Consider the following 22,424-nt stretch of genomic DNA (forward strand, 5'->3'; position numbering starts at 1 on the left):
ACAATTGACAAAGCACTCCATCACTATTTAACAGACTCTTAGCTAGCTACTTTAAAATTTACATGGCTTAACTCTAGTAATGTTCTTTTGTTCTCACTGCTTACCACTCCATTTTTCTTTCATTTTTCCATTCCAGACGTAGGTCTTTTGAAAAACCTTGTACTTTGACAGCTCTACTTTAAAAATAAATATATATATATATATATATATATATATATATATATATATATATATATATATATATAAATAAATGCATTTCACCAAAATTATATGGAAATGTTTTTTATTTAGGATTTCAGTATCAGTAAATGTCTGCCTAAATATGTCTAAACCATGCTAGCCAAGTGTCCTTTTCTCACACAGTGAATAGGATGTTTCAAGTTGTTGTTAGCTGGTAATCAATTACCGCAAGGGCAGTTGATATAAATGGACTAGAAGGGCTAACCTGACCCCTGTTTTTTTAAAGACATATGCTTTTTTTCATATTTTTGTTATGATTTTTCATACCCACATTAGATTATTTGCTATTAACAAATGTCTTAAGGCAGATTATTTTGGATTTTTGTGGAACCAAGTGCAGCAGCACTTAAAAAAGACTTCTCCAGTGAGAGGCTGATTCTCTCTAGCCCACAGAGCAGATTCATGCAGCCTAACAGTGACAGTCATGTCAAGTGACAAGTTAGACAGCGTGAAACCCTGGATTTCGTGTGCATTGGGATGATACCAGTTTTGCTGATGCATCTAACTCCTCTTCAGCAGTTAATGAGAGAGTGCATGTGAAATGCAGTTGAGAGTGTAAACGATGAGAATTGTGTATCCTATCATTCTTTTTTTCCCCCCCCAAAATGCCTTACACAAAGGACAGACGATAGATCCAAAAACTTTTGAATAAAATTTTTGAATAATTTTTTGAATAAAAGGTTGACAGCTTTTTAGTTTACCATGTTTGCAAGATGAACCCAGTGGGGCATTACATACTTGAAACACTTAAATTTAGTTTTAATAAACAATAAATAAATTAATTAAATAGAAAACAGGAACGCAGCAGGTGTGTGTGTTTAGGTTGCCACACATCATTCTTATTATGCCCCTGAGTCCAATATTGCATTCGATAGATATTCAATAGATATTTGATTTTAGCCTTCCCATCTAATACACTATATGGCCAAATGTTTGTGGACACCTGACCATAACACTCATATGTGCTTTTTGAACATCCCATTCCAGATTTAGTCCCCCCTTTGCTGTTATATTAACCTCCACTCTTCTGGGAAGACTTTCTATCAGATTTTGGAGCATGGCTGTAGGGATTTGCACTTCAGAGCATTAGTAAGGTCAGGAATTGATGATGGGCGAGAAGGCCTGGTGTGCGTTCGGCATTCCAATTCATCCCAAAGATGTTCAGTGGGGTTGAAGTCAAGGCTTTGTGCAGGCCACTCAAGTTCGTCTACTCCAAACTTGGAAAACCAAGTTTATGGGGCACAGGGGGCATTGTCATAATGGAACATATTTAGGCCCCTTAGTTCCAATGAATGTAAATTATAATGCTACCACATAGAAAGACATCCTATACAATTGTGTGCTTCCAGCATTATGGCAACAGTTTGGGGAAGGCCCACATACGGGTGTGATGCTCAGGTGTCTACAAATGTCTTTTGGCCATATAGGGTCGATACGACTGGTTGTCACTTAAATACCAGCTTTCAAAATGTCCACAATGCATCTGCTCAAATAGTAATTAAAACCTGTTTAGTGTTCCTGTTAAGTTTATTTAAGCCATTGTTTTGATGTCCTTATACAGGCAATTTCTGTATGATTGGAGATGATCTGGTCAACTCGTATCATCTCCTTTTGTGCTGTCTGGACCTGGTCTATGGTAATGCTCTACTCTGTGCCAACAAGAAAGACCTCATCAATCCACATTTCAAAGGTGATCCTCATGGGCATGTTCTTTCTTTTGAGGCCTCTTGCTTTGCATATTACAGTAAGTCTGTGTTGACAGCAACATTGCATCTAATTCCCATCTGATGATACATATCTGTTCTTTACAGGCTTGCCAACAGATTGTGGGGGCTCAGAAGAGGCTCAGTGCGTGCTTGAGCATTTGTGCGAACTGCACGATGGTCTAGTTGTTGAGGCTAAAGGGATAAAAGAGCACTACTTTAAACCTTACATCAGAAGTCTGTTTGAGAAAAAAGTGAGGGGAAACTTATGTTCATTATTATGTTAAGTCACAAAGTCTACAGCATTTTAGACATGATAAATCATCATGTTTTCATTAGATTCTTAAAGGAGACAAGGACACGCTTACTGAGTTGCTGGACACTCCAAACTTCCAAGACAATAAGTAAGAGTTTTTTTCCCTTTATTAAAAGTAACACTTTACAATATGGGTGCATTAATAAGTATTACTTCATATACACATAATTTAAGCATTACTAAACAATAAATTAGTCAATAATCAGTAACAAATGATGGTAATGACAACTAACATTTTCATATTAAGCACTTTTTAAGTATGTATTAACAATTAGAGCACTAAGACTTGCTTAGCAATTACTTTTTCTGTAATGCTTATTTACACATTATGTTCTTGTTAAGTGAATGTATTAATTATCAAATAACTTATAAAATGTAACATTATGACTAGTTACATGTGTAAGTGGTTCGATGGAACCCACATGACCACCAGGGGCGATGTGAAACACCTGAATACTTGAGATCTTCCCGTTATCAGATTGTTTAAATTTATACTCTTAATGTTCTGTCTAATTTTAGTGGCTGTTATTGGTACCGTTGTAATATTTAATGGCACACAGGCCACTCCACATGCGCCAGAGGACCAAGTTTTGGTAGTGAGATTCCACGCTGTCTGTATAGTTCCTCTTGGCATTCCTGATGGCCTTCTGGAGGTCATATCTGGACTTCTTGTGGGACATTGGATAACCAGAGTTGTAGGTAGCAACGCATTGTCTCAGTTTGGTTCCAGCCTCCTCATTGACCCAAGGCTTTTGGTTGGGAAATGCACAAGTTTCTGGACTGATCTCATCTGTGCACTTAATGATGTGGCTCTGATGCTTGTATTCATAAGTTGCTCATAAGTACCTTGCAATTACACAATTGCACTTTTCGACTATATAGTACACAGTTATAGAAGGGATTTATTTATAATTGCACTGTAATTTATAATCACACTCATATCTGGTGTCACCCCGATGAGGATGGGTTCCCTTTTGAGTCTGGTTCCTCTCAAGGTTTCTTCCTCATGTCGTCTCAGGGAGTTTTTCCTTGCCATTGTCGCCTCTGGCTTGCTCAGTAGGGATAAATTTATAAATTAAAAATACATATAATTATAAAATATATTTCTGTAAAGCTGCTTTGTGACAATGTCCACTGTTAAAAGGGCTATACAAATAAATTGTAGCTGAAATTTGTAGTTTGGCAAAGGATGCCGGCATGCTTCCCTCTCCTGGTTCTTTTTTCTGGCTTATTTGTAAACAAAGCACGAGTGACGTGTAGATAACCCAGCCTTTGATGCTACCAGCTGTCACAGAATTAAAGTCCCTGTTCAATGATGGACATAAATCCAGAAGGATTTGACTGTCATACTGAATAATGCCCAAGTTGTACTGACTAATTCAAAAATAAGAAAATTATGCACAATAAAACACAAAAATAGATGACTTAAGTGGAGCTACCGGTGCAGCCATATCGTTACAGTGTGAACGGAACATGAACTAGGTATTAAATTAAGGATGTGTTCACCAAAATGAGTGGGTCCTATAATATTTTGAATGACCCCTTCTGAGTCTAAGATGGACACTAACACTATTCTCAAAGGCTTTGTGGATTATCAATATGAATATTGATGTTGGCAACAATTGCAGCTTTTAGCAAGGCAGTAGTAAGCCTGAGATCCTACTGAGATGCCATCCCCAGTGCTGTGGTTGCAGCATCGCTGCCATGTACCCCTTCAATGTAGATGGTGACTTGCCACTGCTTAGTATTTTCTCTAGAAAGCCCAGGATCCTGGGAGTTGGGCAGTGCGTGGGGTCCGGCTGACCAATGATAAACATATTACCTATCCTGTTGACTAACACCAATAACCTAGGCCCTGAAAGAAGAATAGGACATGTCTAGAAAAAAGAATGGCTAATACAGCAAACATTCAAATAGATTCTATTACATGATAACATTTACTGTACTTTTTTAAAATATATATTAGGGATTACATAGACTTAATTGATTATTCTACTACATAAACTGCTAGTCCGTAGTCGTTGTAGAGATCAGGTCAGTGGAGAAAACAGTGAGGCAGACGGTAAAAAATGCAGGCAGCTGGTAAAAAGAAACGACAGTTTAAATGTAATAGTTCAGTCTAGATGAAGACAACTGTACAGTGAGCTGCACATTATGTAAGACTACTTTTGGAAAAAGTTTATTTTTTTTCTACAGGCTTATCTCTGCTAAGAACATACATGTCATTAGTCTCCCATGACTCTTGTCTTTGCACTCCACAAATTTTTCTTTTTGTGATACAGTTCAAGATTTGGAATGTTTTTAGATCGGGATGGGAAAAAAAAAAAAAAACCAAACAAAAAAAACCAAACAAAAAAAACAACAGGTGCTTATTTTAACCAGAGAAGTGAGCCCATGCACGCTGTACAGTGGCGCATGCAGAACGTGGCAGGTTGCTATGCTACTGTGAATTCTAGATAGTGTGAAAATGTTGAGTAGTAGGTACTACAGGCTGTTGCAATATAATTTATTTTTTTGCAAGCTCAAATGGGAGAAATAAAAGAAGGCAGCAGGTGGTATTTGAGGCTGCCAAATTCAATTCCTGCTAGTGGATGGGGAATGTGGAATATTAAAAGAGAAATTCACAGGGAGAGATCACCTCGGCACTGAAGAAATGAGGTGCAAATTTCAATCAATAAATGGTGAGAATAACTATACAACACAAAGGGAAGACTCAGAGTGATAAATGTTGCAAACAGAGCAGCAAATGACTAGTTAAATGGAGGGTAAACTGACTCGAGACTAACGGACACTATGGTCCCATAGCAGTCCCAGAAAAACATAGATGCTCTTAACATAGATGAAGGAACACTCTCCTAGGTAGAAAAGAATGAGAGGAGTGTCCTACTTTAAAGCACAGGTCAGCTGTAGCTCTGGCACTGGTCACAAGCTGCTAAGTGGATAGCTCCACATTGTGTAATGTTAGTCAGAGACACTCACAGCAGAGAAGTAGGAAGGGAAAGATGGCTATATGGCTGTGGTTTTTTCTTGAAGATGCCACGTAATACGTCACTGTGACTGTAATACATTACTCAGTGTAATGTCTCTCTCTGTGACTGACTTTGTGACAGGGAGCTAATCACAGATTTATATTAATTCACTTGTTCTAATATGTTTAAGTTTCTTATAACTTCTCCTTGCGAACTTTACAAAATAGTTGAAAACACGTTGCATCCAGTTGGTAACAATAGAGAAATGCCCACCCTACTTCCAGTTTCTAAATTTATCCTCATAAGTATGTACCATCATTATAAATCATTATCTGTCGTCGCATGGGAGTAATTCAGTTAGGCCCAATCCTACTGTGCTTCATATTCACCATTTACACGTGTCATATTAGGGTATAACATAATTATGTTGTAGTACATATGTGGTACTCTCTTTCCCCAATAAAGCACCCTTTAACTGTGTCTCGCTTGGATGATACTTGTGGATTCACACAACTGTAAAGTCATATTAAGTAATGCTTAAAAATACATAATTTTACTACAGTGTCATTACCATTATTAGTTAATAATATACTAATTGCTTAAATCTTTCCTAATTACTGTATTAAATATTGTTATTGTAAAGGTTATCTCTGACGTTTATTTATATATTTAAACATAATGAATAAGATGAACATGTATTCATGTGTGACTGTCTAGCAAAGCCATAAATCGTGAATATGAAGAATATGTCCTGACGGTGGGTGACTTTGATGAGCGAGTGTTTTTGGGTGCTGATGCGAATGAGGAGATTGGCACACCACACAAAATTACCCCTAAGCCGCCATCCAGTCAGTTATCAGCCCGAATGCAGGTGGAGAACAACCTTCAGCAGCACTTTGAGAAGGTATGAAACATACCTAAATCACTATTGATTTGACTAATCAAACCATTACCCTAAAACTATTTGCCCACTGAAACGAATCAGATATGCGTCACATAGGCTTGTGTGATATTGATTTTCCCTGCTTGCGATTTTCTGTTTTTAAAAGATGATAAACGATTTAATCATCCAGAACCACTAGCCTAAAAAAACCCCAGGAAAAATGATTTCAGCTTTAAGGAGAGTAGGTGAGGATGTAATAATATTATCAGCTGTGTAGTCCGGAACTGTGACAGTCATGAAAACTCAACTGGGTGGTGAACTAAGTGATTCTGAAGTAATGCACAGTAAACGGTTTAAAAAAAAATGCATTTCAATAAAATCCTTTCGCAAATTGGTTGTCTAATGTCCACATAGTCTGTCGCACAAGCCTAGTGTCACATAACTCAGCTGAACTCTTCAGTTTATCAGAGGTGGAAATACAAGAAATAGATCTACAATGAGATCTACAAAAATCACTTTTTTCAATACATTTTTGACTTGATTTTATTTATTTTTGTTATAGACTGAAAACCCTTCTTTTGTATCCAATAATCCAGTCCAATACTTTTGTTATGGGAATTACTTTCAGAGCAATTTAATAACTTCTCAAATTTTAATGCATAGTATTGTGTTGATTAATGAACATCTAGTGCAGTGTTTTTGCATTGTTTCTACAAAATGTGGATTTTGGGAATTGTCAAGCCAAAAGCTGAACTGTATGCAAGCTATGTTGATTGCTATGTTTATTCCTCTGCATAGATGCGTTCGCTGGCCCCTTCAACTCCACTTACAGGGCGTAGGTACCTGAAGGAGAAGGAGGTACTGATCACACCAGTCTCTTCAGCTACTCAAAGTGTGAGTCGCCTGCAGAGCATGGTGTCCGGCCTCTGCAATGCCCCTACTGATGCCCTGCTCCAGATCTTCAAGTAAGTGGCATTTCATAACAGCTTTGTAACAGTGGCTAACTATAGTAGATTTAGCACTTGTCCTAGTGTGGGAATTTGCTCCTTCCTTCTCTCTTTGAATGTTCTCTCTGTCAGTTATAAGATAAGATAGAACTTTATTCATCCCGAGGGAAATTCTTGTGCCAGAGGTTGCTCAAACGGATATATCACAGCAATGCAAGAATGAAAGACAATATAGTAATAAATGAAGTAGTAAAAATAACCACAGTGCGTAATATATTAAGGAAAAAAAAAAGTTTTTTTTATGAAGTTATTTGATAATATGCCAATAACCATTAATGTTTGATCATTAATTAATTAAAGCTAGTTTTATCTCCTTTGTGTTCTGTTACCATTTTTGTGGTCAGAAATTAATGCAGTGCTCTTACTTTGTTGTGGTGATGCAGAAGGGTGTGTGATATTTTAAAATCTGCTATCTTAAAATCTGCTAAGTCCGTTTCAAACCCGTTTTGGTCCAAAAATGCATGTGGGTTACTGCCTCCTGAGAAGGATAATATGATATTTTCATCACCTCAAGTGCAGTGTATTGTCCCATTTCTTAAAACCTGGTTTTGGGGATGTTCACAAATATTGTTACTTCAGCAAAATTATGCTGTTTCATCCAAATACTAAGTAAATACAAAGTCTTGATTGTTTTAACTGAAACAAATAAGGAAATTCTTCTTTCTGATTTCTATTTTTGCATATTTGTCACACTTAATTGTTTCAGATCTAAATTTAACCAAACTAAATTTAATAGACAGACAACATGAGTATACACAAAATACACTTTTAAATGATCATTTTATTTATTAAGTTATCCAGCTGGCTCTATGTGACAAAGTAATTGGCCCCTTAGTTACTCAAGTAACCAACTTTAATTGATAATTGGGTTCAATTAGACTAGACCCAGGCTTGATTACTGCCAGCCCTACTGTATTTCATTTCTATGGCTCTGGCACTCCAGCAAACCAAACTGAGAGTCATTATCTCCAAATGAAGAAAACAGTGGTGAATCTTCCCAGAAGTGGCTGACATACCAAAATTACTCCAAAAATGAATCCACAACTCATCCAAGAAAGTCACAAAATAACCCAATTATTTAAGGAACTGCAGATAAGCCTCAGATAAGGTCAGCATTCATGATTCCACCATTAGAAGGAGATTGGGCAGAAATGATATCCATGGGAGAGTTGCAAGGCGAACACCAAGTGGAACCAATGCTAACCAAGAGGAAGAATTTGATAACAGATTTGTTGACTGTTCCCTTCAATTAATAGAGTAGTCAATGCCATCTTAAAATCTACTTGTACAGACAATTAACGTTTGGTTTTTTCCCTAGATAAATGCTACATAAGTGCTATAAGCCATCAGCCATAACATTAAAACCACTGACAGGTGACATGAATAACAGTGATTATCTCATCATTACAATGGCAAGACTTGTACACCAACTTTGGTCCTCTAAAAAAAAAAAAAAAAAAAAAAAAAAAAAAATCATACTGGTCTCTAAATATTCACTGGCTCCTAAATGCAGTGTTGTTTTCATTAAATTTATGTGTGCAATTGAAATAAATAAGCTATTTAAACTTGGTAATTCATAGCCTATATAAAATTGCAGTAACCCATGCCAATTATGATTTGAAGTTTCTCTCCATTTCTGTAAATTTACACAAACTCAGAAGCTCTCACAGGATACAAAGGTTTTTCCAAACTAACAGGATTTTTATGAATACCTAAATTCTCTTTCGAATGATTGATGAATAAATTTGTTTGTATTCATTGTGATAAACAAAGTCCAATGCTGCCTGATGGCTGAAAATACCAGTGTTTTTTTTTTGCACATACAGTGCTGCTAGAAAGTTTGTGAATGCTTTACAATTTTCTGTATTTCTGCATAAATTTGACCTGAAATGTGATCAGATCTAAGTCCTTAAAATAGATCAAGTGAACCCAAATAAACAATACAAAAACATTATACATTATATATTTTTACATTTATTTATTGAGCAAAAATATCCAACATTAAATATCTTTTGCTGGGGAAAAAGTTTGTGAACCTCTAGGAGTATGAGTTAATTTAAAGGGGTAATTGAAGTGTTTCAATCAAGGGCATGGCAATCAGGCTTGAGTTTAGCAGGCCCTCTCATTTTTCAAGAACATAAACTTGGGCCTTCATTATCACACTGGTCTTCACCAGACTGTGATAGCTGCTTTGCTGCCTTGGGTCAGGGCTTGCCATTATTGATGGAAGTATGAATTCTGGACTGGTCCAGCAAATTCTACAGGAGAATGTCAGAATACAGGTGTCTGTGAACTGAAGCCTATCTGTGAGTGGGTCATGCAGCAAGACAAGGACCCTAAGCACATAAGTAAGTCTACAAAGAAATGGTTAAAGCAGAAGAAATTTAATATTTTGGAATGGCCATGTCAAAGTCCAGACCTTAACCCAGTAGAAATGTTGTGGAAGCACATAAAAAGAGCAATTCATGCAAGGAAGCCCACCATCATGACTGAGCTGAAGCAGTTTTGTAAGGAGGAATGGGCCAAAATTCCAACACTTTGTGCGGGATTGGTCACCAGTTACCGGAAATGATTGGTTGAAGTTACTGCTGCTCAATGGGGTCACTCCAGTTATTGAAAGCAAAGCTTCATGAACTTTTTCAGACAAAGATATTTAATGTTGGATAATTTTGGATAATCTCAATAAATAAATAAAAACTATAATCTTTTTGCATCATTTATTTAATTGGGTTCTCTTTATCTAGTTTTTGGGCTTAGATGAAGATCTGATCACATTTAAGGTCAAATTTATGCAGAAATACAGAAAATTGTGAAGGGTTTGCAAACTCTGTAGCAGTACTGTATTTTGTGATGCTTTGCAAACACAGTAAGCAAAATGAGGTGGTGAGTACTGCTTCATTTTTATCATGTACACATACACATGTCGGTGTCACAAGTGCCAGTTTGTTTCATCACACTTGTTTCTTCATACTAGTCCTGATTTAGCAGCACCACAGGAAAAGAAATGATAGCCATTCTCACAAGCCTTGTACCATAGCCACAGTAACTGCTTGACCTTGCTTGGTAATGGAAAAGAAGCTTATGTGGTGTGTCTGTTGTGTTTTTTTTTTTTTTTTTTTGTATTGCTTTTGATGTCAAATGTCCAAGGATGCTTTACAAGGTTTGCATGGTAAAACAGATTATGAGGTGGTTGCTGTATTAACATGGCACATAATGTATCAATGTTCTCTTTTCCCTTCCATAGGTCTTGTTCTCGTGACCCCACTGAAGCCATTTTAAATCGTGTGAAGAAGCTAGGAGAGACTTTCAAACAGGCCTACACCAAACAAACAGATGATCTTCCGGGAGCACATATTGGTTAGAAACCTTGCACAAACTCACTAGATATGAAGTTCTCTGGCATGTTACTTAATGCCTAATGTACAGACATTTCACTTTTCTACTGCAAGCCTGCCAGGCCATGTTACTTGAGTATGAAGTTTATTCTATTTAATTCCTCTTAACTGCCAGGAATGGTAAAAATCACAACAGTGCTAAGTGCCCCTTCGTTCATAGTATGCTACAGAATGTTTACTATCAAATCTCTAACCTCGAGTTAGTCTTAGGTTGAGCCCCATCTTGAAATAGAATGCTAGTTATACACCGATCAGCCATAATATTAAAACCACTGACAGGTGAAGTGAATAACATTGATTATCTTGTTACAGTGGCACCTATCAAGGGATGGGATATATTAGGCAGCAAGTGAACAGTCAGTTCTCGAAGTTGATGAATTTGTAGCAGGAAAATGGGCAAGTGTAAGGATCTGAGCGACTCTGACTTGGGCCAAATTGTGATGGCTAGATGACTGGGTCAGAGCATCTCCAAAACAGCAGGTCTTGTGGGATGTTCCCAGTATGCAGTGGTTAGTACCTGACATAGAAGAGCTACTGTAGGACAAATTGCTGAAAAAGTTAATGCTGGCTATGACAGAAAGGTGTCAGAACACAGTGCATCAGAGCTTGTTGCATATGGGGCAGCATAGCCGCCATCCACCACCAAAAGCACCTACAATGGGCACATGAGCATCAGAACTGGACCATGGAACAATGGAAGAAGGTGGCCTGCTATGATGAATCTTTTATTTTTTTTTTTTAAACATCATGTGGACGACCGTATGTGTGTGTGTGCGCGTGTGTGTGTGTGCGGAAGAGATGGCACGAGGATGCACTATGGGAAGAAGGCAAACCAGCAGAGGCAGTGTGATGCTCTAAGCAATGTTCTGCTGGGAAACCTTGGGTCCTGGCATTCATGTGGATGTTATTTTGACACGTACCACATACCTAAATATTGTTCCAGACCGAGTACACCCCTTCATAGCAACGTCTTAGTGCCAAGATACCACAGCACACCTTCAAACGCCTTGTGGAGTCCACACCTTGAAAGGTCTGAGCTATTTTGGCGTTACAAGGGGACCTACACAATATTAGGCAGGTGGGTTTAACGTTATGGCTGATCGGTGTACATGTAATGTCTTTGAACCCTGGATAGCGGCCAGGGCTTTGGGGCCTGTTACTGACCCTGTCAGGACACATTGTGATGGGTCCAGACAAAGGTAGCTGCACAACAGATTAATTGCCAATAGTGCATCATTGGTCACTTTGTAGAAAGTACTTGCCTTCAAGAACATATCCAGGCGATTCTTATTGCACTTGGTGGCTCATATTGGTGGAAGCACAGTTACATACAGTCATGAGAAAAAGTTTTTAAAGCACCCTCCTTCATTCAATTCAATTTTATTTGTATAGCGCTTTTAACAATGTACATTGTCACAAAGCGGCTTTACAGAAATATATAAATTCAGGATATAAATTTTAAATTTATAAATTTATCCCTAATGAGCAAGCCAGAGGTGACGGTGGCAAGGAAAAACTCTGTGAGACAACATGAGGAAGAAACCTTGAGACGAACCAGACTCAAAAGGGAACCCTTCCTCATCTGGGTGACAAAGAATAGTGCAACTATAAATAATTCCCTTCTATACCTGTGTACTACATGGTGAACAAGTGCAATCTTGTAACCAGGAAATTCATTATATTTTTCACATGAAGTCTATTTTGTTGAAGTTATCAAACTGTTCACTGATGGGGCCTTGAGTGCAAAACTGTTCGTGGCATATTGGCGTCGTAGCCATCGTAGCCAAACTTTTTGTATCAACTGCAGTCCAAAGCCATCTTCGTGGTTTCTAAGTGGTACCATCCACAGTAATCTCATATATCTTTAGGCTGTCCATATGGGGCTATCCTCAGCAACAGCGAGTGGTTTCCAAGTGATGAGAACTTCAACCAGAAGTAGGGCATCAGGCTGGTCCAGAGCACAGAAGGGGTCAGGATCACTGATATCTCGGGAGTTAGCATGTGTAGCTCGATATTGAGAGATTTCTATGATTTTATTTATCAGGGCATAAATAACAATTGTGTGGTCCTCATGGAACTACTATAAATAAACAGATAACCTCAGGTGGCAAAAAAAAAAAAATGGGGAAAAATAAGTACACCCTTCCTACTTCCACAATCATTAAGAGAGTAATTAGCAGCCAAGTGTTACTAATGAAATGTGCAAGATTAGTTAATCATCAAAAAGTGTGACTACCTCTAAAAAAGCAGAATTTTTGGCAGTTTGGTGTTCTGGACCACATGGGTGTGTGCCTACATCATGCCAAGAAGAAAGGCCATCAGCCATGATCTCAGAGAAGTAATTGTTGCTGCTCATAAATCTGGGAAGTGTTATAAGGCCATCTCCAAACAATTTGAAATCCACCATTCTACAGTGAAATGGACTGTTTACAAATGGAGAGTTTTCAAGACAGTTGCCAATTTTCCCAGGAGTCAGTATCCCAGCAAATTCAGTCCAAGGTCAGGCCGTTTAATGCTCAGACATATAAAGAAAAACCCAAGAGCTACTTCATATGACATACATGCCTCTGTAAGCACGTTAAACGTTTATGTTCATCACAGCACAATCACAAAAAGAATATGGCTTTCATGGAAGATAGATAGGAAAAAGCCATGTCTCTCCAAAAAGAATATGGCAGCATGAATTAGACTTGCAAAATTGCATCTGAATAAACCACAGATGTTCTGAAACAATATCCTTTGGACTGAGACCAAGGTGGAGATGTTTGGTCATCATGCACAGTGCAATGTTTAGCGAAAACCGAACAGCATATCACCACAAACCCCTCATACCAACTGTCAAGCATAGTGGTGGAGGAGTGATGATTTGGGCTTGTTTTGCAGCCACAGAACCTGGGGAAACTTGCAATCATTGAGACAATGATGAACTCCACTTTATACCAGAATATTCTTGAGACAAATGTGAGGCCATCTGTTGAGCAGCTTAAGCTGGACCAAAATTGGGTCATGCGACAGCATGCATGCCAGCAAATCAACATCTGAATGGCTGAAGAAAAAAATCAAAAATGAAAAACCCCAATGAGATGCTTTGGCAGGATCTTAAGAGAGCTGTGCATAAATTAATGTCCTGAAATGTCAGTGAACTGAAGCAATGTTATAAAGACGACTGGACCAAAATTTCTTCAAAAAAAATGAGGCACTAATAAACTCCTAATAAAACCAAAACGTTTACTTCAGGTTATTGTTGCTAAAGATGATTTGTTTGTTTATGGAAGTTGGTGAGGACCACCCAATTGTTATTTAGGCCCTGATAAATAAAAACATAGAATTGAAGGAGGGTGTACTTACTTTTTCCCATGACTGTATGTAACGTACCACCCCCTATTAATAAATCAATGCATATAATGTGTTTATGCATTTATTTGTTGTTGTTGTTTGTCAATGTTGTTGTTATCCCATCCTGGTTATAGACTTTGCAGAAAACCGTCTGAAGATAGCTGAAATACTGTATTTTAAGATTCTGGAGAATGTTATGGCTCAAGAGATTAAGAGACTCCAGGGTAAAGATATGACTGTAAGTATGTAATGGAAACATTAAACACTCTTGTTGTAGATCTAATATTTTGCATGTTTTAATTATATTTTTGTAGTACTCAGTTGAGAAATAATACTGACAATACCTTACACATTAAAAACATGTACATACACAGTGCTACTGCCAAAATATGTTAACCATTGGATTGAAAGGTACTGAATTTCCTAAATACTTTTCAAGACTTTTATGCAAACTCTAGAGACTTGGCAGCAAAACACCTGAAGGTAGCTGAAATGTATATTGTTTCACTGCTCATAAGATGTTTTTGTTTCTCTGTCTCATAAGATGTTTTTTCTCATCAGGTGCTGTTAGAACAGGATGTGTTCCACTGTTCTCTTTTGGCCTGCTCTCTAGAAGTTGTGCTGTTTGCTTACAGTTCTCAACGAACGTTCCCTTGGATTTTGGAAACTTTCCAGCTTAGACCATTCTATTTTTACAAGGTCAGAATAAAAATATGTATGCTGTTATTAATGTAGTGGTCATGGAAACTATTGTCTGTTATAACAGATAATAAGATAAAACCCACTGACCCCTCTTCCCTCACGGACCTGCTACCAGGGCCACCACCAATTTGGAAGACATGGCAAGAACTCCTTGCTGTCATAATCGTGTATTGTCAATCAGCATATCATTTTAAAATGACTTTACTCTGCAAATTTGACCAAGTTTTATTTATTTATTTACAACTTTATAATAATCAAAAATCATAAATTTGTTTACTAAGTAGCTATATGTCATTTAAAAGTTTGACGGAAGTAAAATGCAGTGTACTTCCAAATAAGTAAGCACAAGCAATTTAAAACCCTTGGAACACAAGTCCAAGTAACATCTCTCTTTCCCTTAGGTTCTTGCTTCTAAATTGCTTAAACTTATACTCACCAAGCACCTTATTAGGAATGCCTGTACACCTACCCAATCATGCAATTATCTAATCAGCCAATCGTGTGGTAGCAGTGCAATGCATAATCATGCAGATACTGGCCAACAGTTTTGGGTAATGTTCACATCAACCATCTGAATGGAGAAAAAATGTGATCTTGGTGATTTTGACTGTGGCATGATTGTGGTGCCAGATGGGCTGGTTTGAGTATTTCTATAACTGCTGATCTTATGAGATTTTCACACACAACAGTCTCTAGAGTTAAACTCAGAATGGTGCACTAACTAAAAAACATCCAGTGAGCGGCAGACGGTTCTGCAGACTGGTTTGAGCTGACACAAAGGCTACACTAACTCAGATAACCACTACGTACAACTGTGGTGAGCAGAAAAGCATCTTGGAAAGCACAACCAAATGCACAAACCGCACAAATAGAACCTTGAGGCGGATGGGCTACAACAGCCAAAGGCCACGTCGGTTTCCACTTCTTTCAGCCAAGAACAGAAAGCTGAGGTTGCAGTGGACACAGGCTCACCAAAACTGGACAGTTGAAGACTGGAAAAACATAGCCTGGTCTGATGTGTCTCGATTTCTGCTGAGCCACACAGATGGTTGGGTCAGAATTTGGTGCAAATAGCATGGTTATGTTTTGTGTTTAAATATATAATCAAGTTTATTTATGTTCATTACAATAAGTTGTCTTTGGACAGTGTTAACCATTTTTAAAGGAGGACTGCTTTGTTCTAAGACTGACTTGATTTATTTCTTGTATCAAAAAAAGCGCTGGGCCCAGTTGAATTTTACATTTTTTAGCTTTCATAACCTCAGAGAGCTTAAAGAATTGTAAAGAGCTGTGTTTTTACCATTTATTATTGTAATTGTATAATATTAAGCCTAGGTATGTCACAGAAAGAAATTACTTAAAAATCCAGTCGTAATATACATTATGAACTACAGAAAAAAAGCATTACATAGGCTTAATTCAGCCTATTTAGAGGCGTGCAATTCCACATGACACAAGTGTCTGTTAAAAAGAGCCAATGTTATTTGAATATCTTTGTACAAGTATGAAAACACTGGCATTATTGTGCCTCAGAGGAGCATAAAATAACGTTATGTATGCATACATGTGCAGGTGATAGAGGTGTTCATCCGCTCTGAGGAGGGCCTATCTAGAGACATGGTGAAGCACTTGAATGTCATAGAGGAGCAGGTACTGGAAAGCAGGGCTTGGACCAAAGACTCAGTACTGTGGGAGGCATTAGAGAATGCTAATTCTGAAGTCCCTACTGTAGCAGAGGTATGGATGCACACATCATTGTGCAATGAACATAAACTTATTTTCTAGGCGATGTATTAATGTTCACAGTGACTGCACTACTTACTCTAATTAAAGCAAAACAAATCAGGAGAGACTAACTATAAGATATTAAAAAAAAGTTAGTCTCTCGTGATTTGTTTTGCTGTAATTATTTGCCTGATTGTGTGTGTGTCTGTCTGTCTGTATATATCTGTCTACCTGCATGTGTGTCTATCTGTTGTAGGTAAATTTTCCTAGTAGTCTTGATTCAGGCCACAACAGCAGTAGTGGGGGCCCTACCCACCTTCCTCTGGTGGCTCTGTCACCTATAATGCACCCTCGTCTCCGAGAGGTCCGCACTGGCCTGGGCTCCAGTGCTCGTAAAGGTATGGTACCAACACAAAGCACAGCATGGTAATAAGAGTGCAACACTTAAAATAAAGTACAGAAGTACATTTACACTCACTGAGCACCTTATTAGGAACACACTATGAATTGCAAGATGGTGCCAACCACACTTTGGGTTTTTTTTGCGCACTTCCCCTTACTTTCTTTGTATCCCTTATATCATATTTTTATATTTTTACTTTCCTACCTGTATAGAAGTAAATTCACTGCACATTGTACTGTGTATGGCTGTGTATGTAACCAATAAAATTTGAATTTTAATTAGAAGTTTAATTAACAATGGGTATGGCCTCCCTTTGCTCTCAAAACCACCTCAATTCTTTGTGGCATGGATTCCACAAGGTGTTGGAAACATTCCTTTGAAATTCTGGTCCACATTGACATGATTGCATCACACAATTCCTGCAGACTTTTTCACTTTCATGCTGCATATCTCCCATTCTACCACATCCCAGATCTGGTCACTGAACACTGAACTCATTGTCATGTTCATGAAACCAGTTTGAGATGACTTTTCAGATGAGATGGTGCATTATCATGCTGGTAGACATTAAAAAGTACAAGTAGACATTAAAAGATGGATAAATTGTGGTCATGAAGGGATGCACATAGTCAGCAACAATACTCAAATAAGCTGTGGCATTCAAGCAATGATTGCTTGGTATTAACGGGTCCAAAGTGTGCCAAGAAAACATTCCCCACACCATTACACACCGAGGCAGTCTGGGTCCAAATTCTGACCCAACCATCTGTATACCATCAACAAGCTGTTTCAGCCTGCAGACTCTCCACACACAGGTTTTTGTTTTCACACCATTCTGTGTAAACTCTAGAGACTGTTTTGTGTGAAACACAGGAGATCAGCAGTTTGTGAAATACTCAAACCAGCCCTTCTGGTATCAACCATACCATGACTTAAAGTCACAGCGATCAAATTTTTTCTTCATTCTGATATTTGACGTGAACATCAACTGAAGCTCTTGACCTGACCATATATATATATATATATATATATATATATATATATATATATATATATATATATATATATATATATATATATATATATATATATATGCATGCACACGCACACAGGTCCATAAGTGTTTGGACAGTGACACAATTTTCATAATTTTGCCTCTGTACACCACCACAATGGACTTGAAATGAAGCAATCAAGATGTGATTGAAGTGTAGACTTTCAGCTTGAATTCAAGAGGTTTAACAAAAATATGGCATTAACTGTTTGGGAATTACAGCCATTTTTTAAAGAGTACCTCCATTTTCACAGGCTCAAAAGTAATTGGACAAACTAACATAATCATAAATATTAGGATTATTTTAATACTTGGATGCAAATCCTTTGCAGTCAATGACTGCCTGAAGTCTGGAACCCATGGACATGATCAAATTCTGAGTTTCCTCCCTCAAGATGCTTTGCCAGGCCTTTACTGCAGCTGTGTTCAGTTGCTGCTTGTTTGTGGGTCTTTCTGCCTTCAGTTTGTCTTCAGTAAGTGAAAAGCATGCTCAGTTGGGTTGAGGTCAGGGGACCGACTGATTTAAGAAAATTCCACTTCTTTGCCTTAAAAACCTCTTGGGTTGCTTTTGCGGTATGTTTTGGATCATTATCAATCTGTACTGTGAAGTGCCATCCTATCAGTTTTGCAGCGTTTAACTGAATCTGAGCAGAAAGTATAGCTCAGAATTCATCCTGCTACTTCTATCAGCAGTCACATCATCAATAAACACCAGTGACACAGGTTATGTGGTATTCTTTGGATCATAAGCCCTTCCTTGCCCTCTCCATACTCTTCCTATAATTCTGGTACAATTTAATCTTGGTTTCATTTGTCCAAAGAATCTTGAGCTTACCAGTGCATTCCTTCTTTTTAAGAATGTACCAAATTGTTGATTTGGCCACTCCTAAAGTCACTGCTATCTCTCTGATAGTTTTTTTTCCCCCAAACATTAAAACCACTGACAGGTGAAGTGAATAACATTGATTATCTCGTTACAATGGCACCTGTCAAGGGGTGGATATATTGGGCAGCAACAGTCGTTATTGAAGTTGCTGTGTTGGAAGCGAGAAAAATGGGCAAGCGTAAGGATCTAAGTGACTTTGACAAGGGCCAGGCTAGATGACTGGGTCAGAGCATCTCCGAAACAACAGGTGTTCCTGGTATGTAGTGGTTAGTACCTACCAAAAGTGGTCCAAGGAAGGACAACCAGTGAAGCGGTGACAGGGTCATGGGCGCCCAAGACTCACTGATGCGCATGGGGTGCAAAGGCTACCCCATCTGGTCTGGTCCCACAGAAGAGCTACTGTAGCACAAATTGCTGAAAAAGTTAATGTTGGCTATGATAGAAAGGTGTCAGAACACACAGTGCATTGCAGCTTGCTGTGTGGCCACAGATTAGTCAGAGTGCCCATGCTGACCCCTGCCCACCACCGAAAGCCCCTACAATGGACAAGTGAGCATCAGAACTGGACCATTGAGCAGTGGAAGAAGGTGGCCTGGTGGGAAGAATCACATTTTCTTTTACATTATGTGGATGGCTGGGTGCATGTGTGTCGCTTACATAGGGAAGAGATGGCACCAGGATGCACTATGGGAAGAAAGCAAGAAGACAGAGGCAGTGTGATGCTCTGGGCAATGTTCTGCTGGGAAACCTTGTGTCCTGGCATACATGTAGATGTTACTTTGACACGTACTACCCACCTAAACATTGTTGAATTGTTGTGTATGTAGAACAATCAGCTGTAACGTTAAAACCACCTGCCTAATATTGAAGGTGTGCTGTAGTGTCTGGCACTAAGACATTAGCAGCAGATCCTTTAAGTCCTGTAAACTGTGATGTGGGGCCTTCATGGATTGGACTTGTTTGTCCAGCACATACCACAGATGCTCGATGGGATCAAGATCTAGGGGATTTGGAGGCCACGTCAACACCCTGAACTCCTTGTCATGTTCCTCAAACAATTCCTGAACAATTTTTTTGTTGTGTGGCAGGGCACATTATCCTGCTGAAAGAGGCCACTGCCATTAGGGAATACCATTGCCATGAAGGGATGTACTTGGTCTGCACCAGTGTTTATATGGGTGGTACATGTCAAAGTAACATCCACATGAAAGCCAGGAACCAAGACTTCCCAGCAGAACGTTGCCCAGAGTATCACACTGCCTCCACTGGCTTGCCTTCTTCCCATAGTTCATCCTGGTGCCTTCTCTTCCCCAGGTAAGCGACGCACATGCACCCGGCCGTCTACATGATGTAAAAGAAAATGTGATTCATCAGACCTTCTTCCATTGCTCCTTGGTCCAGTTCTGATGCTCAAGTGCCCATTGTCGGGGCTTTCAGTGGTGGACAGGGGTCAGCATGGGCACTTTAACCAATCTGCACTTACGCAGCTGGTGCTCTGACCATCGCATTTTGGCCCTTCTGGCCCACAGGCCATATTGCCTGTGAGATGAAACTGTGCTTGAGTCTGTTGGTATGTGCTCTGATGCTGGAGTTCCGCCTACCTGAGAAGAGAAAAAGAGAAAAGAGACTGTGGCTTGGGTGGCTAAGGTTTTTATGGTCCTCGAAGCCCTCCTTATGCATCTCCTGGTGTAGATGGTTTGGAGGGAGGGAAGCTAACCTCCAGTGATGACCTGGGCTGTTCGTACAACCCTCAACAATGCTCTGTGCTCAAAAGCAGTGCAGTTCCCAAACCAACAGGTGATGCTGCCAGTCAGGATGCTGTCAATGGTACCATTGTAGAACTACCTGAGGACCTTGGAGTTCATGTTCTTCACCACAGCTTCACCACAGCTCCAGTGTGTGTGGACCATGTGATATCCTCAGAGATGTGAGGATTCTAAGGAATTTGAAGCTGACTCTTTCCGAAGCTGCTGACTCTCTCACCATTCTACAAATTCACCAGTCGACAGTGATAAGGATTGTTTGCAAATGGAGAGCCTTCAAAACAGTTGTCAATCTTCCCAGGAGTGGCCGTCTCAGCAAATTCAGTCCAAGGTCAGACTGTTCAATGCTCAAAGAATAAAGAAAAACACAAGAGTTACATCATGTGATCTACAGGCCTCTGTAAGCACATTAAATATTTACATTCATCAGAGCACAATCAGAAAAAGACTGCAAACATGGCTTTCATGGAAGGGTGGCTAGGAAAAAGCCCCTTCTCTCTAAAAAGAATAGGGAAACATTTTTTTTTTCCTAGCACAACTTAAGGTTGCAAAATTGCATCTGAACACACCATAAATGTTCTGGAACAATATCATTTGGACTAATGAGGCCAGGGTGGAGATGTTTGGTCGTCATGCATAGCACTGTGTTTGGCGAAACACAGACACAGCATATCACCACAAACACCTCATACAGTCAGGTCCATAAATATTGGGACAGTGACACAGTTTTGGTAATTTTGCCTCTGTACACCACCACAGTGGATTTGAAATGAAGCAGTCAAGATGTGACTGAAGTGTAGACTTTCAGCTTTAATTCAAATGGTTTAACAAAAATATTGCATTAACCATTTAGGAATTACAGCCATTTTTTACGGAGTTCCTCCATTTTCACAGGCTCAAAAGTAATGGGACAAACTAATATAATCATAAATATTAGGATTATTTTTATTACTTGGAGGTAAATCCTTTGCAGTCAATGACTACCTGAAGTCTGGACCCCATGGACATCACCAAATGCTGAGTTTCCTCCCTTGAGATGATTTGCCAGGTCTTTACTGCAGCCATCTTCAGTTGCTGCTTGTTTGTGGGTCATTCTGCCTTCAGATTTGTCTTCAGTAAGTGAAAAGCAGCTCAGGTGGGTTGAGGTCAGATGACTGACTCGGCCATTTAAGAACATTTAATTTCCAAGCTCTTGGGCTGCTTTCACAGTATGTTTTGGGTTGTTATCCATCTGTACTGTGAAGCGCTGTACTATCAGTTTTGCAGCATTTGACTGAATCTGAGCAGAAAGTATAGCTCTGTACACTTCAGAATTCATCCTGCTACTTCTATCAACAGTCACATTATCAATAAACCCCAGTGACCCAGTTCCATTGGCAGCCAAACATGCCCATGCCATAACACTGCCTCCACATGTTTGACGGATGATGTGGTATGCTTTGGATCATGAGCCCTTCCTTTCCTTCTCCATACTTTTCTCTTCCCATCATTCTGGTACAAGTTAATCTTGCATCAGAACTGGTCAGGCTTTTTTTTAGAGGTTTTTTAGCAAAGTTTAATCTGGCCTTTTTGTTCTTGAGTGTTATCAGCGGTTTGCATCTTGAGGTAAACCGTCTGTATTTACATTCATGAAGGTGGCTCTTGATTGTAGACTTTGACAATGATAGGCCTACCTCCTCCAGAGTGTTCCTGACTTGGCTAGATGTTGTGAAGGGGTTGTTCTTCAATAAGAAAAGAATTCTGCAATCATCCACTTTAGTTGTTTTCTGTGGTCTCCCAGGCCTTTTGGTGTTGCTGAGCTCGCCAGTGCATTCCTTCTTTTTAAGAATGCACCAAATTGTTGATTTGGCCCTCCTAAAGTTTCTGCTATCTCTCTGATAGTTCTGTTTTGGTTTTTCAGCCTAATGATGGCCTCCTTCACTTGCATCAACACCTCTTTGGATGGCATATTGAGAGTTCCCATGAACAGCTACCAAATGCAAAATCAACACTTGGAATCAGCTCCAGACCTTTTATCTCCTTAATTTATCATGATATAAGGA

General features: G+C 39.0%; 1 protein-coding gene across 1 annotated transcript in view; it reads left to right on the forward strand.

The window, feature by feature from the left end:
• rbl1 (retinoblastoma-like 1 (p107)) overlaps window positions 1-22,424 on the forward strand; it is a 40,917-nt gene that overhangs the window by 10,921 nt on the left and 7,572 nt on the right. The window contains exons 5-14 of the mRNA XM_026913686.3: window positions 1,802-1,930; window positions 2,052-2,197; window positions 2,283-2,347; window positions 5,946-6,132; window positions 6,910-7,076; window positions 10,363-10,475; window positions 13,984-14,087; window positions 14,411-14,548; window positions 16,124-16,288; window positions 16,533-16,674. Of these exons, the coding sequence (XP_026769487.1) occupies window positions 1,802-1,930; window positions 2,052-2,197; window positions 2,283-2,347; window positions 5,946-6,132; window positions 6,910-7,076; window positions 10,363-10,475; window positions 13,984-14,087; window positions 14,411-14,548; window positions 16,124-16,288; window positions 16,533-16,674 (1,356 nt within the window). The remainder of the gene's footprint in view (window positions 1-1,801; window positions 1,931-2,051; window positions 2,198-2,282; window positions 2,348-5,945; window positions 6,133-6,909; window positions 7,077-10,362; window positions 10,476-13,983; window positions 14,088-14,410; window positions 14,549-16,123; window positions 16,289-16,532; window positions 16,675-22,424) is intronic.

The sequence above is a fragment of the Pangasianodon hypophthalmus genome, chromosome 2 (genome assembly GCF_027358585.1).
Source record: "Pangasianodon hypophthalmus isolate fPanHyp1 chromosome 2, fPanHyp1.pri, whole genome shotgun sequence".
Taxonomy (NCBI): Eukaryota; Metazoa; Chordata; class Actinopteri; order Siluriformes; family Pangasiidae; genus Pangasianodon; species Pangasianodon hypophthalmus.